Here is a 15,883-nt window from a genome sequence, read left to right on the forward strand (position 1 = left end):
ATGTATATGTATATGTATATGTATATGTATATGTGAGTATGTGTGTATGTGTGTATGTGTGTATGTATGTATGTATGTATGTATGTATGTATGCATGTGTATGTTTATATATATATAAATCAGAACTGATAGAAAAAGTTCAAAAGAAAAAAAACAGCCTGCAATGCAAGATATAACTAGCCAAAAACTAACATATGATAGAAGACTAAACTTAAGAGGTTGTTGGTCAAATATAAAACCTGTGCAATTGCTTCAATACTGGTTCACACACACACCCCAAAAGAAAATCAGGTACAATTTGCCAATTTATTTATTTAAGTATTTTTTTCTTTGTAACCCATCTTTATTTTCTTCCAACTCTGGTTAATCTGGTTGCTAATCATGCTTTTATCATGATAAAGATGGGAGATCCCTGTGACAAAATGACTGGCAACTCCAAACAGGGGTGGGTTCCGGCTGCTGCTACTGCCAGTTCGCTCAGGGATGTGTGCACTTGATGCACGCTATGTGCATATGCGCCATACTTAAAAAGCTGCTTCTGTGCATGCGCAGATGCAAAAAACACGATGGCACCACAAATAGAACCAGTTCGGGGGCATGTCAGGCCAAGTTACTGCCTACTTGGCCAAACTGGTAGAAACCCACCTCTGCTCCAAATCCATTTACATAATATATATCTTATTTTTACCCAAGTAAATAAAACTACCACTGATTCCCATAATTGAAGATAATCCATTTGATGGATTAACTCTGTTTCGGATCACCTTTCTGATAGTCCAGAGATTTTCAAAGACATTTCTGCCAACTTTGTTGCCAGTTTCCGATTTGAAAAATCGGTCCAGAAAAATAGGTCCAGAAGAAATGCTTGATGCCCACCTTCTCTATGTTGCCTCAAACTAATGTTTTGTTAGTAACAAAAGTCCAAATTATATTAGCCTCATCACAAGCAGATAAAAAATTGTCAGACAAATAAACAACATTAACCAATCTTTGGGATGGAATTCCTTGGGGGCAAGTCAATGTCATATCAATGGGCTTATCCTTGTACTAGATTGCCCTCTAAAGAGAGGTTTATTGGGAAAGCATCAAGAACCAAAATGCGTCCTCCAGCTGAGTCTCAATGTTATCTTCAGCATCATACCCATTATTTCACTTGTGTCTTCCATTCAGTGTTATGAAACAGAGAATTTGCTTTTGAAAACAAAGGGCAGCTTTTCATGAGCAGAGCACGATGTCTTTGTACTTATTGAGTGATAAGGTGGGTTTTACTTTTTATAAAAAAAAAGCTGCCTTTCCCATTTTTCATCGTACAATTCTTTTGTCAGCAGTCTTAATTTTTGCAGGCTTTCACTCAAGGTAAGGTATCAGGGGAGGATGTTTACCCAGGACCTTTTCAGATCAGAAAGGATGAGCAGCCACAATATTTTCGGTATAGCGTTATCTACCACTTCCAGGAGGAAAGCAAGCTCAGAAACATTGGCCAAAGAAATCGGAAAGATAGCTGTTCTGCGGAGAATGAAAACTTGGAAAGGGGGGGGGGTCAAGTAAGGCTTTTGGAAAGTGTTCCTAGCTTAGTCAAAGCACAGGCATCATTGGAGAGTCCTGAAAAAAATGGCAGCAACTTTTTGAAACACCCCCCCCCACTCTTGCATCACTGACTTTGCACACAGATCCTGTACACACCAAGCACAGAAATAGCTTGAGGTCTCCTGAGATGTTAGTGACTTCATCCAATATTGCTTTGAGAAGGTGTAGAGAAGAGCGAACAATATTTTACCAGCTAAAAATGTGACACTTCCTCGGTAATGCTACTGATCTGTTTATGCATTTCACCATCAATCAATTAAGGGTTGTAACCCACTCCCACTTATAATCTTCTCCTATTGGTTTATTATGATTTATCAATTGTTGTTTGTAACATAATTAATGATTGTAATTATGATTTGTGATCTATGAGCTATTATTTGCTGTTTATATGTATACTGTGAGCTTATGCACTGAAGACAAATTCCTTGCGTCCAATCACACTGGGCCAATAAAGAATATTCTATTCTATTCTATTCTATTCTGTTCTATTCTATTCCATTCCATTCCATTCCAGCTGCAATGGCACAGTGGTTAATATGCAGTACTGCAGGCTACTTCTGATGACTGCCGGCTGCCTGCAATTTGGCAGTTCAAATCTCACCAGGCTCAAGGTTGACTCAGCTTTCCAGCTTTCCGAAGTGGGTAAAATGAGGACCCTAAATTGTTGGGGGCAATACGCTGACCCTGTAAACCACTTAGAGAGAGCTGTAAAGCACTGTAAAGTGGTATATAAATCTTAAGTGCTATTGTTAGATGCTATTGCTATGTCATTCCGCTCCACTCCATTCTGAAATCAGAAGATGTCCCATGTTTTTTTTCCCTCATTTTAAAAGAAAAGAAAAGTTGCCTTGCTTTGTGCAACTAGCAGCAGCTAAATCTCCAGAAATCAGCAATACCCTTCCCCGCCCGCCCAGGAGCTGAGCTGATGTTTACAGATAACAGAAGACATCAAGAAATAAAACAAGTGGGTGGCAAGTTTTGGTTGTAGCTTGACTGCTTTAAATTCTTGGGCTCTCTCTCTTCAAAGACTGTTTGTTCTATCTGGGAGAACTCAGGTGGAGGGAAGGACTGAGGCAAGCCAGATCTCTTAATGCTAACAATTTATGGCTAACAGGTTGCCAACGTGGCATTTCACTGCACACCTGTTTCAGATAATGGCAATCCTGAGACCCTGTTTGGAAGCTCTTTATATATACCGGCTGTCAAGCAGGAACCAATCAGAACCGAGTATGGCACCCCCTAGTGGAACCAGGAAACTGCCATACACAGCACTGTTGGATTTACTGTTGGGAAACTCTAGGTCAGTGTTTCTCAACCTTGGCTACTTGAAGATGTCTGGACTTCAACTCCCAGAATTCCCAAGCCAGCAAATGCATTCGCTGGCTGGGGAATTCTGGGAGTTGAAGTCCAGACATCTTCAAGTGGCCAAGGTTGAGAAACACTGCTCTAGGTGATAGAGAATGTTGTGATGTATAACGCTGGGTCTTAGCTGTGTAATTTACTACTCAGTTACAATGGGATATCTAAGGATGTTTCGTGTGCTTGTATCTTTAATACTGTGTTAAGCTATGTTACACTATAGGTTATGTTTTCACAACATGTCTATGGAGATTCTCAGTCATCCAGATCATAGTTGTTCCAAAGGTGTTTATTCAAAAGGCAACAGGACTTTGTTTTTATTTTATTTTGTTTGTTTGTTTGTTTTGTCAAGCATGTATAAGATAATAAATATGAGTACATACAAGATTATGGATACATGAAATGGATACGAATAAATGGGATTGTTAAGACAGGGATGGTAGGGACATTGGTGCGCTTATGCACGCCCCTTACAGACCTCTTAGGAATGGGGTGAGATTAACAGTAGACAGTCTAAGGTTAAAGGTGTGGGGGTTTGGAGAAGAAACCACAGAGTCAGGTAATGCATTCCAGGCATTGACCACTCTGTTGCTAAAGTCATATTTTCGGCAAGCGAGTTTAATATGGCTTACCTTAAGTTTGCAATCCATTGTGTGCTTGTGTATTGTTGTGGTTGAAGTTAAAGTAGTCATTGACAGATAGAACATAGATAATTTTATGTAGACAATTTTCCTTGAAGACATTTCGTTTCTCATCTAAGAAGCTCCTTCCATTCTAACTGAATGGTGGAGGATGGAAGGATTTATAGTGTGTTTATTTAAGTTGTTGTAACAACACAGTCCTTTCAGCAGTTCCAAGATGGTTCCACACCCATTCACAATATTCAGGTGACCCTGAGGGAACAGATAAACCCCCCAGTGGTCTCAACAACTCTCAGAGAGTGTGCTAACAACCAGATGACTGCAAGGAATATAAATCCTTCCATCCGCCACCATTCAGTCAGAACTGAAGAAGCTTCTTGGATGAGAAGCAAAATGTCTTCAAGGAAAAACAAAGTCCAGTTGCCTTTTGGAGAAGCATCTTTGGGATGTTTTCACAACACGTTAAACCAAATACAATGGTTTGTTCAATAGCAATTCCTCAAATCCAAACAAACCCTACATATCATTGCTTGGTTAAAAAAAAGGCATGCATTCTATTTTAGTCCTGCCCAATCCAGCTTAAACAATGAGAAACTATATGTAGATAGCTGGGCTGTCTTCAGCTTCTTAACAAAATAAAAATTACCTTTCCAATCAACCTTTTATGTTAATTAAAGAGCAATTCTGGTAGGTAAATGGTAGGTAGGCATGTATAGCCCTCATTTGTAAACATTAGCAAATACCAATTTAATATTCTATTTGTTCTAACTGTGTTTCTTGGATCTAAAGATAATGATTCTCTCCCCTGTTTATTTTCTCATTAATTGTCTTTTAATTGTACATTTTCAAAAAGAAAAGTAAAAGACCCAGTTACAATATTGTGCTAAGATGTTGGAAAATGAAGGCTTGCCCCCTCTCCTAATAAAACCACAAGTTCCTGAAACCACAAAATTCCTGTTTTTCTCACTAGAGCCCAGCTAGAATTTTTCTTAGGAGAAGCAAAATGATGAGATTTTTCTTCCTTTTTAAATCTTTTTAAAATCTTGTCCTTGAGAAAGACATTACCCCTGGAAGGATTTCCAACATATAATTCTCGTAACTGTCATTATTCTTAGATATAATTCCTTGGTTAGACAAATTGATGAGATGTCACACTGATGGTTTTCGGCAAATTTTACTTGCTAAATTTCAGGAGATTTGGGGATGAAAAGATGGGGATAAGAAGGGAAGTAAGGCTGCAGAAAAGGGGCGAGTAGGATATTGAGGTGTCAAACCAGCTCAGCAAGCTTGAACAGAATAATTCTCTACTCTAACCAACAGCTCTTTTCCAGTGAGTCCTTCCTTCTCATTAGGTGGCAAAGTATTTGAGTTTCCTCTTCAGGATCTGGCCTTCTAAAGAGCAGTCAGGGTTGATATCCTCTAGGACTGACCGGTTGGATCGTCTTGCAGTCCAAGGGACTTGTAGGGGTTCTCTCCAGCACCATCATTCAAAGGCCTCAATTCTTCAGCACTCAGCCTTTCTTATGGCCCAAATTTCACAGCCATACATTGCAACTGGGAAAGACTCACTAGAAAAGTTCCTATTGCTGGGAAAGATTGAGGGCAAAAGAAGAAGGGGACGACAGAGAAGGAAGTGGCTGGATGGAATCACCGAAGCAGTTGGTGTATGCTTAAATGGATTCCAGAGGATGGTAGAGGACAGGAAGGCTTGGAGGAACGCTGTCCTTGGGGTCGCGATAGGTCGGACACAACTTTGCAACTAACAACAAACCAACAGCAGACTGGTGTAGTCTTCCCATGGCGTCTTATCTGAGGACCATTAATAGAAGACATCAACAATCAAACTCAAGTTCTCCTGTGAGCAAGTTTAATTTCTCTGTCCTTCTAAAATTGCCAATAGTGTTTCAGGTAGTCCTCGATTTACAACAGTTTGTTAAGTGGCCATTCAAAGTTACAATGGCATTGAAAAAAGTGACTTATGGCCGTTTTTCACATTAAATGATTGTTGTGGCATTCCCCATAGTCATGCAATCAAAATGCAGACGCTTGGCAACCGACTCATGTTTATGACGGATGCAGTTTCCGATGTTTCACGTAGACCTTCTGACAAACAAAGTCAATGGGGAAGTCAGATTCACTTAACGACCATGTGATTAACTTAACAACTGCAGTGATTTACTTAATCACTGTGGCAAGAAAGGATGTAAAATGGGACAAAACTCTCCGAAGAAATGTTTCACTTAGCAACAGAAATATTGGTGATCATACTGTACCTAATGGTAAAGAGGACTTTATCCAATGAAGTAACCTTTCATAAACTAAAGTAAGTACGAAAGGCCTTGGGAGGCAGGAGGAAGATGACTATCATGTATCTCAGTCCATCATAGAGGGGGATAGGGTGGAAAGAATTTCAGAATGGATCCTCCCTAACTTTTCAGAGACTAAAAGGAAAGAAACTGAGAAATCCTTTCATATTTGTTAATCTCGCCTTAGATTAAAGATTAAGCTGAAGACTTAAAGATGATTAAAGAATTCACTGTTGGGCTTCTCGTCTTGACTACTTTGAAGATGTAACAAAAACCCTGTTCTGCTTTGAGGCTGTGTTTCAGGTATCAAAGATACAGCTCTATGATGACAGCTGATTGGGGATAATGTTTGCCATCCATCTCCTTTTAGAGAATCCTACATTGCCCGTTATTGTGGGCAAAGGGATCTGCAGTGTCATTTATACAATGGCATGAAACACAGTTCATGGATTCAAGAACAGGAATCTTCAGGAGGTGGCAGAATCACAATTCTGACATCCTATATGATGCTTCTTGCAGCTTCGGTGTGCTTATTCCAACAGTATCAGAAGGATCAGGAGTGCTGGAGAAGACTCCTACGAGTCTCTTGGACTGCAAGGTGATCCAACCGGTCAGTCCTAGAGGAGATCAACCCTGACTGCTCTTCTGAAGGCCAGATCCTGAAGATGAAACTCAAATACTTTGGCCATCTAATGAGAAGGAAGGACACCCTGGAGAAGAGCCTCATGCTGGGAATGACTGAGGGCAAAAGAAGAAAGGGATGGCAGAGAATGAGGTGGCTGGATGAATCACCAAAGCAGTCGGCGTGAGCTTAAATGGTAGATAGATAGCTAGATAGCTAGATAGCTAGATAGCTAGATAGCTAGATAGCTAGATAGCTAGATAGCTAGATAGCTAGATAGCTAGATAGCTAGATAGCTAGATAGCTAGATAGCTAGATAGCTAGATAGATAGGTAGGTAGGTAGGTAGGTAGGTAAATGATAGAGGACAGGAAGGCCTGGAGGAACGTTGTCCATGGGGTCGCGATGGGTCGGACACGACTTCGCAACTAACAACAATAACAATATGATGCTTCTTGTAACTTCACTGTGCATATTTCAACAGTATCAGAAGGATCACATCCTTCCCCATCCCTGATGAAGAAAATAGGCTGCATAACAGATTACCGATAAGAGCAATTTAGAATAACAGAGTTGGGATAAATAACAAATCAGTTAATGTTTATAGGCACGCTTTATGAGTTCTGCTGTAAGACTCTGGATCAAGATTTACCTAGAGTTTATGAGATTTAGTTTAGCTGGCTGGGAATGCTAGTCCTGAAAAATAATCTGTAATGGCTACTGGAAACAGTGGTGATGGAGTTATAGTGCGGTGCACCCATAACTTTTCCCATTGTGAACCAGGGACACCTCCTTAGTTATCCTCAAGGGAAAACCCATGTAGAAGACATTCCAATAATCAATCCAGTACGTGGACTTAAGACAATTCCTCACATTTCAAAGAACTCACATGTTTCTAGCGAGGTAAATGTGGAAGGGATGTGGAAAGAATTTGCTCTGGACTCATCAGCTGTGGATTCAAACATTCCTGAAGGAAGCATTAACTCTTTGAATGAAATTGCCAGCATTTTCCAATTCTACCAAATTCAACAGAAATGCAATTTCCAACCAGGACCATGAACAGGTTTAGTCAATGCTGCCCTTTCAGGGTCCTACCATTGGATTAGACCACAACAACAAAAAAGAAAGAAAGAAACAGTGAGAGTGGGTGACGTATTCTCTCCTGCACATATTACTAGAGTCTGGAGCCATCCAGTGGAAAGAATTGATCAATTCCTTGCAAAAGGCAGTAGATAAAAGGTTAGCATTCATACTCTGCATAACAAATATGCAGAACTCCCTGCGCCCAAATATAGTAACTGGCCACAACCATCAATAGCTGCTAAAAGAGATTCAGCAAAAAAACATACTAATCATACTTAAATAAATACTTCAATAAGGTACATAATATCTATGAAAGAATTAACACATAAAATAAGATGCATTGTGCATTAAGGATATGCAGAACAAAAGGATTCTCTGATAAATGACATTATTAGTTAAAAAGATTATAAAGAGAAAGGGTAGAATAAGTCTTGAGAATATTAAAATATGCATTATGGGTACTGGATATCTTTTTTATGAGTTGCTTTATTGTTTTTTTCCCCAATGAATTAATTAAAAAAACCTTTCTTCCTAACAAAATGTTTGAAAAGTTTTTTATCGTTCAAGCATATATACACTATATTGCCAAAAGTATTCACTCACAACTGAGTCTGATTATGTGGATGGGTGAGTGAATACTTTTGGCAATATAGTGTATTTCCAATTAATGTTCTCCCCAATTAGATTCTTTCTTTCTACCTTTTTTCCAATTCTATGGCTCCATATTATGATTTTATTATGTATGGCTTTATCTTAATTTAATATTTTATGTCCTAGATTGTATTGTTCGCCCCCCTGCTCCCTCCCTCTCTCTTAACAACCCTGTAATTCCTTGTATCGGGGTGGACTCGAGGCAACTGATGAAGCTTCAGCGTTTGCTGGCCAGATGCCCTTCCTGATGCCTACATGGAGTTTGCAGCAGACAATTACTCATTGTGTCCAAAGAGATAAATCTTTCTTTCTTTCTTTCTTTCTTTCTTTCTTTCTCTTTCTTTCTTTCTTTCTTTCTCTTTCTTTTTTCTATCTATCTATCTATCTCTTTTTCTGCTTTTTAATTATTATTATTTATTGTTGGTTTTGCCTTGGGTTACTTTTACATTTTACATTATTTTTACCTTTTAGATGGTTTATTTTGCTTGTTTTTGCTTGTTTTTGCAAAAACAATAAAAATGGGGGGGGGGGGTAGGGATTTAAAACTTTGCTGAACAGGAATGTGACAGCTATCTGCTATGACAGAAAATACCTTCTAAAAAGGTCATATCCCAGTGCTGAGCTAGACACATAATCTTAGCCAGTGAGACTCCACTTGTCTTCTTTATCACAACACTTACACAGAGAAATATGCAATCCATATTTTCCTGGTCCAATTGACAAGGAAATCCCTTGAATTCTGAGAACTGTTACCTGAAAAATAGCATTAATGCATCAGGGTACTAACCTATTTATGGATTTGAAATGCCCTTGCCTCTTTTTTTCTTTCTTTCTTTCTTTTTTAGTTGCTCCAAGGGACTGAGGTAGCAGTCAGTCTCCAGTTTTCCTGACAAACAGGTCAGACAATAAAATAAAATAAAATAAAACAAAATAAAATAAAATAAGCCTTTCTGAAAATCATCCAATGGCTTCACTTTCAACTTGAGTCTCCCCAGCTTAATATTTGACCATTTCTGCTTTTCAGGGCATGTGGCTTATCAGACAGAGCTGAGCAATTGAGAGTTGCAATAAAATGTTGCAGAATATCCTCAGTTCTCAAGAGAAAGAAGTGCATTTGTTCAAGCTCCATCGTTGTAGTCAGTTATAAGGGATTCAATAGGCAAACTCAGCTCAAGCAGCCTTTCTAGTCAACCAAATGTGATTTTCCTTTTCTTGCCTTTTCCAAATCAACACCCATTTTTTGATGACTGAGGCCAATCACTATTATTTGGTTTGTATTCACCTTATTGATTGCTGTTTGCCTTTTTTATGCTAAAACTTTTCTTTAACTTCTTTAAATGTCTCCTCAAGGCACCTGGGATGATCTCACTGCAGCGACATAAGAAGCAGTTAGATGGTTAGCTTCCTTAGATGTAGAATTATAACATCTACTCCATTTGCAATTCTATCGCTCTATATTATAGTTATTTTATTAAGGTTTTATATTAATTTAACACTTTATCTCCTATATTGTATTGTCCACGTGTCTGTCCATCTGTCTGTCCATCTTTCTGTCTGTCTATCCATCCATTGATCCTTCAATCCATCGATCCATCGATCCATCTATTTATCTATCTATCCATCTATCAGATATGGATAGGGGCAGATATGGATAGGGGCAGATATGGCGGGGACTTTAGGGCAAGCCATTACCGGGGAAGGAGGGTTCGCTACATCACAGAGATCCCTCCTTCCGGCCCTATGAGTCCCACTCCAAGACCAGATGGCGCGAGCAGTCAGGACCCTGGTCTCAGGCTGTTGTCGCTAAATGCCAGGTCTGTTGTTCACAAAGCTCCCCTCGTCCGGGACTTAATTGTTGACGAGAGGGCAGACCTGGCATGTATTACTGAAACCTGGCTGGGCACAGAAGGAGGAGTCCCCCTTGTAGAGATGTGCCCAGAGGGATTTCAGGTGCTTCATCAGCCGAGAGCCCAGAGAAGGGGTGGCGGTGTGGCTATTGTTATCCGGGAGTCTTTGTTACCTCGTAGGGTCCCTGCTCCGGAGCTTGTCGGGTGTGAGTCCCTGCTGATAAAGTTGGACCTCAAGGGTCAAGTGGGTTTGCTGCTAACGTACCTGCCTCCCAACTGCGTTGCAGCATCCCTCCCCTCGCTCCTCGAGTCAGTAGCCGAGCTGGCAGTTGAGTTCCCCAGGCTTATAGTTCTGGGGGACTTCAATTTGCCATCGCTCGGTGAACGCTCTGATGGGGCGCAGGAGTTCATGGCTTCCATGACAGCCATGGGCTTGACCCAGGTAATTCGGGGCCCAACCCATGCAGCGGGTCACATGCTCGACCTCGTATTCCTCTCGGAGCAGTGGATGTGTGATCTTGGTCTGAGGGGTAATGAGATCATACCCCTGTCGTGGTCAGACCACTGCCTACTGAGGCTTGACTTCCGGAGGCCAAACCCCCACCGTAGGGAGGAGGAACCAACCAGGTGGTTCCGCCCCAGGCGACTTATGGACCCGTTGAGGTTCCAGACGGAGCTTGGGGTTATTCCTGATACTCTCGCCCACAGTTCGGCGGAGACTCTGGTTGCCGCCTGGCATTCGGCGGCGTCGGAGTCTCTTGATCGGATTGCGCCACTACGGCCCCTCCGGGTCAGTGGATCCCAGAGGCCTCCTTGGTTCACCGAGGAGCTCCGGGAGAAGAAACGCCGGAGGAGATGCCTAGAGCACCTGTGGAGGTCCGATAAGTCCGAGGCGAACCGAGCACTTCTGACCACCTGCACCAAGGACTACGTTAGGGCATTAAGAACTGCCAAAAGATCTTACATCTCTGCCTTGGTCGCCTCCGCCGAGTCACGCCCAGCCGCCCTGTTTAGGATAACCCGCTCCCTCCTAAATAGGAGGGATGCGGGAGACCCCTTGCAGGGTAGGGCTGAGGACTATGCTCAATTCTTGGCGGACAAAATAGCTCGGTTTCGATCGGACTTGGACTCCACCGCAGTAGATCCAGCCGAGACACAGGAGGACTACTTGGCAAATCACCTCTGGGTTGAGTTCCAGGATGTTGCCTCTGGGGATGTGGACAAGGCCATTCGAGCTGTAAGTGCCTCCACCTGCATTCTGGACCCGTGTCCCTCCTGGCTGGTTGCCAACAGCAGGGAGGTGACACATGGCTGGATCCAGGCGGTCGTGACCGCCTCCCTTCGGGAGGGGCACTTCCCCGCCGTACTTAAAACGGCGGTGGTGAGACCCCTCCTGAAGAAACCATCCTTGGATCCAGCCATTTTAAACAACTTTCGTCCTGTCTCCAACCTCCCCTTTATCGGGAAGGTTGTTGAGAAGGTGGTGGCCTTCCAGCTTCAACGGGCCTTGGAGGAAGCTAGTTATCTTGACCCCTTCCAGTCTGGCTTCAGACCTGGTTACAGCACAGAAACCGCTTTGGTCGCATTGACCGATGATCTCTGGAGGGCCAGAGATGGAGGCTATGCGTCCATCCTGGTTCTCCTTGACCTCTCAGCGGCTTTCGATACCATCGACCATGGTATCCTTCTGCGACGACTGCGGGAGGTGGGAGTGGGAGGCACTGTTCTGCAGTGGTTCTCCTCCTACCTCTCGGACAGGTCGCAGTCGGTGTTGGTCGGGGGGCAGAGATCATCCCTGAGGCCCCTAACATGTGGGGTGCCCCAGGGTTCAGTCTTATCCCCCCTACTATTTAACATATACATGAAACCGCTGGGCGAGATCATTCGGAGGCACGGGATAAAATACCACCAATATGCGGACGATACGCAACTGTATCTGTCCGCCCCGTGCCAACTCAATGAAGCGGTGGACGTGATGAACCAGGGTCTTGAAGCCGTTAAGAACTGGATGAGCGCTAACAAACTGGTACTCAACCCGGACAAGACCGAGTGGCTGTTGTGTTTCCCTCCCAACAATTTGGCTAATGTACCAACACTTAGGCTGGGGGGTCAAATTTTATACCCCTCAGATAGGGTCCGCAACTTAGGAGTCCTCCTGGACCCACAGCTGACTTTTGATTACCAGCTGTCAGCTGTGACCAGGGGGGCATTTGCCCAGGTCCGCCTGGTCCGCCAGTTGCGGCCCTACCTAGATCGGGAGGCTCTCGCAACAGTCACTCGAGCCCTTGTGATCTCTAGGCTGGAATACTGCAATGGGCTCTACATGGGGTTGCCCTTGAAGTGCATCCGGCGACTACAGTTAATCCAGAATGCAGCCGCGCAAGTGATAGTGGGCGCACCGCGGTTCGCCCACGTTACACCCATCCTCCGCGAGCTGCACTGGCTACCTGTCGGTCTCCGGGTGCGCTTCAGGGTACTGATGACCACCTTTAAAGCACTCCATGGTAGTGGATCTGGGTACTTGAGAGACCGCCTCCTGCCGATTACCTCCCTTCGACCAACTAGATCGCACAGACTGGGCCTCCTCCGAATTCCATCTGCCAATGTCGACTGGCGACTACACGGAGGAGAGCCTTTTCTGTTGCAGCTCCGACCCTGTGGAACGATCTCCCCGTTGAGATTCGTACCCTCACCACCATCCAGACCTTCCGCGCAGCCCTCAAGATCTGGCTCTCCCAGCAGGCCTGGGAATAGGTTTTCAAGTTACCCGCCCGAGTGTTGATTGCTGAACGAAAGTTGTGTTTTATTTCTTTTCTTTGTTCACATTTTGTTTTGTCTTTTGATACTGCACCCCCTTCCCTTGTGATTGTAAGCCGCCCTGAGTCCCCTCAGAGAAAAGGGCGGCCTATAAATCTTAATAAATGAAATGAAATGAAAAAAAAAATCTATCCATTTATCTTTTTCTTTTCTGTTAATGACCTGGAGCAACTGAACAGAGCTCAAGCATTTACTGGACAGATGCCCTTCCTGATGCCTACATGGAATTCGCAGCAGACCATTGCTGATGTCCAAAGAGAGAAATATCTGCTGCTGCCTAGGAACAAACTCTGTGAGGCGAGATCTCCACCTCCAGGCTACCACACCTCTCATCTATGTATTAGCTTTTAAAACTAAATTTGTATATAGGTGATTGCATGACCTTGATAGATGCCATATGCTAAATAAATGAGTAAAACCTCTTTTAAAAAGTCACCAGAACTAAAAAGAAAAAGGTGCACTTGCCAATTTCTTAAAGTAGTACTTGGTTGGATTTTAATGTAAGAAGAGATCTTAGTAAGGGAGTATCTTTCATGGGGATGGAGATGGGGAGAGACACAAGACAACAAATGCAAAGAATAAGAAAAGCATGATCATAACTAGAACATAGAAAAATAGTAAAACTAAAAATCTGACAAAGGTTTTTTCTTCTTTTCTTTAATCTTGCCTGATGCCCAGAGACTATTTGGACAAGTCCTTGCAGCTTCCTTGGCAATGTTTTTCAGAAGTGGTTTGCCATTGCCACCTTCCTAGAGATACAGTGGCTGGCCCAAGGTCTTCCATCTGACTTTGTCTGCCTAAGGCAGGTCTAGAACTTATAATCTGCTGACTTCTAAGCCTGGTGCCTTGACCAATGTAATCTCCTCTGACAGGCAGATTTATATGACCATATTTCCACATTTTTATATAAAATCAATACAGTTTTTGCCATAGATCTACCCTTTTCACCCACTTGGCTCCATTGGTTTTGGGGAGGGGGAGTTCCTAACTGTCCCTTCAAAGCAATTAGATCCTCTTGCCTCCCACCCCCATATTATATTTCTGCATTCTAACAAATCTGGGTTCCTTTAAATCTTTTTCCTACTATTCGGCAGGTTCTGCTGTTGCTTGTCATCTGATTTTTCTTTGATTGGCTGTTAAAAGTTTGAAAGATTAAGCCAGAAATGATCAAGACAATTTAATTCAGAATATCTATGCGGATGAATAAGCTATAAGAAGTATACCTTACCCGATAGCCAACATCCTCAGTCACCTTGGATGTATCTATGGTACATCCTGCCTGCCAGAGAGTCTCCTTTATGCTGCATCCATATAGAAAGACGTTCTTTCGCTGAGAATGTCCATGGTAATCACAAAACACCTGGAGATGGAAAAAGAAGGAGGGATCAACCAAATGTTGAAGTCTCTACTCATAGTTGAGTAGTTGCTAAGAAAATGCTGTCCCAGAGTCAAAAGAAGTTAATGTTTGAGATATCTGAGCATCAGCTCTAGGCAAATACAGAATAGAATAGAATAGAATAGAATAGAATAGAATAGAATAGAATAGAATAGAATAGAATAGAATAGAATAGAATAGAATAGAATAGAATAGAATAGAATAGAATAGAAAAATAGAGCTGGAAGGGACCTTGGAGGTCTTCTATTCAAACCTTTATACCACTTCAGACAAATGGCTATCCATCTTCCTAAAGACTTCCAGTGTTGGAGCATTCACAGCTTCTGGAGGCAAGTTGTTCCACTGGTTAATTGTTCTAACTGTCAGGAAATTTCTCCTTAGTTCTAGGTTGCTTCTCTCCTTGATTAGTTTCCACCAATTGCTTCTTCTCCTGCCCTCAGGGGCTTTGGAGAATAGTTTGACTCCCTCTTCTGTGGCATCCCCTGAGATATTGGAAGACTGCTATCATGTCTCCCCTAGTCCTTCTTTTCATTAAACTAGACATACCTAGTTCCTGCACCAAAGAGAATCAAAGAGACTTGATACCGAGGGCATTGGCAAAGTGTCATGGTTGAAAGTTATGGGTATTGACTTCCTATCTCAGCAAAACTGAACAATAAAAGAGCGCTAAAAATAGATTTAAGGTTTATGCAAAATAGTTGATTCCTAACAAGAGTTAGGAACTGCACTTTACTTCCTTGGCCTATATTTATCATTTTTTTATAGAGTATTATCTCGCTTCCATATCCTCTGAATATGAAGGATGAAGTCATTGAGCGCAGTTGTCTGTATAGAAGCAGGAGCCATCAATAGGTGTGGTGATTAGGGTCTACATTAAGATCAGGAGAACCCACTTTCATTGACATTCAGATGTAGAAGAGAATAGGTGGTTTTGATTTTCAGCCTAACCTACATCAAGGGTGGTATGACAGCTCAGTGATTAAGATGCTGGGCTTGTTGACTAGAAAGCCAACAGCCTGGGTTTGAGACCCAAGCATTGTCCAATGGAGTGAGTTCCTGTCTTCACCTAGCTCCTGCCCATCTAGCAGTTTGAAAGCAGACAAATGTGAGTAGATAAAATGGTAGCACTTCAGTGTGGAGGAAACAGCATCAAGCTGACCACATGACTGCAGAATTGTCTTCAGACAGTGCTGGATGAATGGCCTTGAAATGGAAATAACCTCTACTTCCTATAATTGGCAATGAATAAGCAGACTAAGATCTACAGGGTCTCCTTTCATTTTTTTCCCTACATCATAGCAATTGCATTTAGGCTTATATGCAACTTCACATTGCTTTACAGCCCTCTCTAAGCCATTTACAGAGTCAGCCTCTTGCCCCCAACAATCTGGCTCCTCATTTTACCCACCTAAGAAGGATGGCAGGCTGAGTCAACCTTGAGCCTGGTGAGATTCGAACTGCCAAATTGCAGTCAGCTGGCAGTCAGCAGAAGTAGCCTGTAGTACTGCACTCTAACCACTATGCCATCGTTGCTCATGGATATTTGGACAAATTAGAAGGGGAATACACTGCATA

At 42.5% G+C, this 15,883-nt stretch overlaps 1 protein-coding gene across 1 annotated transcript in view; it reads right to left on the reverse strand.

The window, feature by feature from the left end:
* AGBL1 (AGBL carboxypeptidase 1) overlaps positions 1-15,883 on the reverse strand; it is a 418,457-nt gene that overhangs the window by 173,733 nt on the left and 228,841 nt on the right. Inside the window, exon 20 of the mRNA XM_087704308.1 lies at positions 14,141-14,272. Within this exon, the coding sequence (XP_087560434.1) occupies positions 14,141-14,272 (132 nt within the window). The remainder of the gene's footprint in view (positions 1-14,140; positions 14,273-15,883) is intronic.

The sequence above is a fragment of the Thamnophis sirtalis genome, unplaced genomic scaffold, assembly GCF_051295495.1.
Source record: "Thamnophis sirtalis isolate CommonGarterSnake01/CBP01778 unplaced genomic scaffold, rThaSir2_p1.2 scaffold_2, whole genome shotgun sequence".
NCBI classification, from domain to species: domain Eukaryota; kingdom Metazoa; phylum Chordata; class Lepidosauria; order Squamata; family Natricidae; genus Thamnophis; species Thamnophis sirtalis.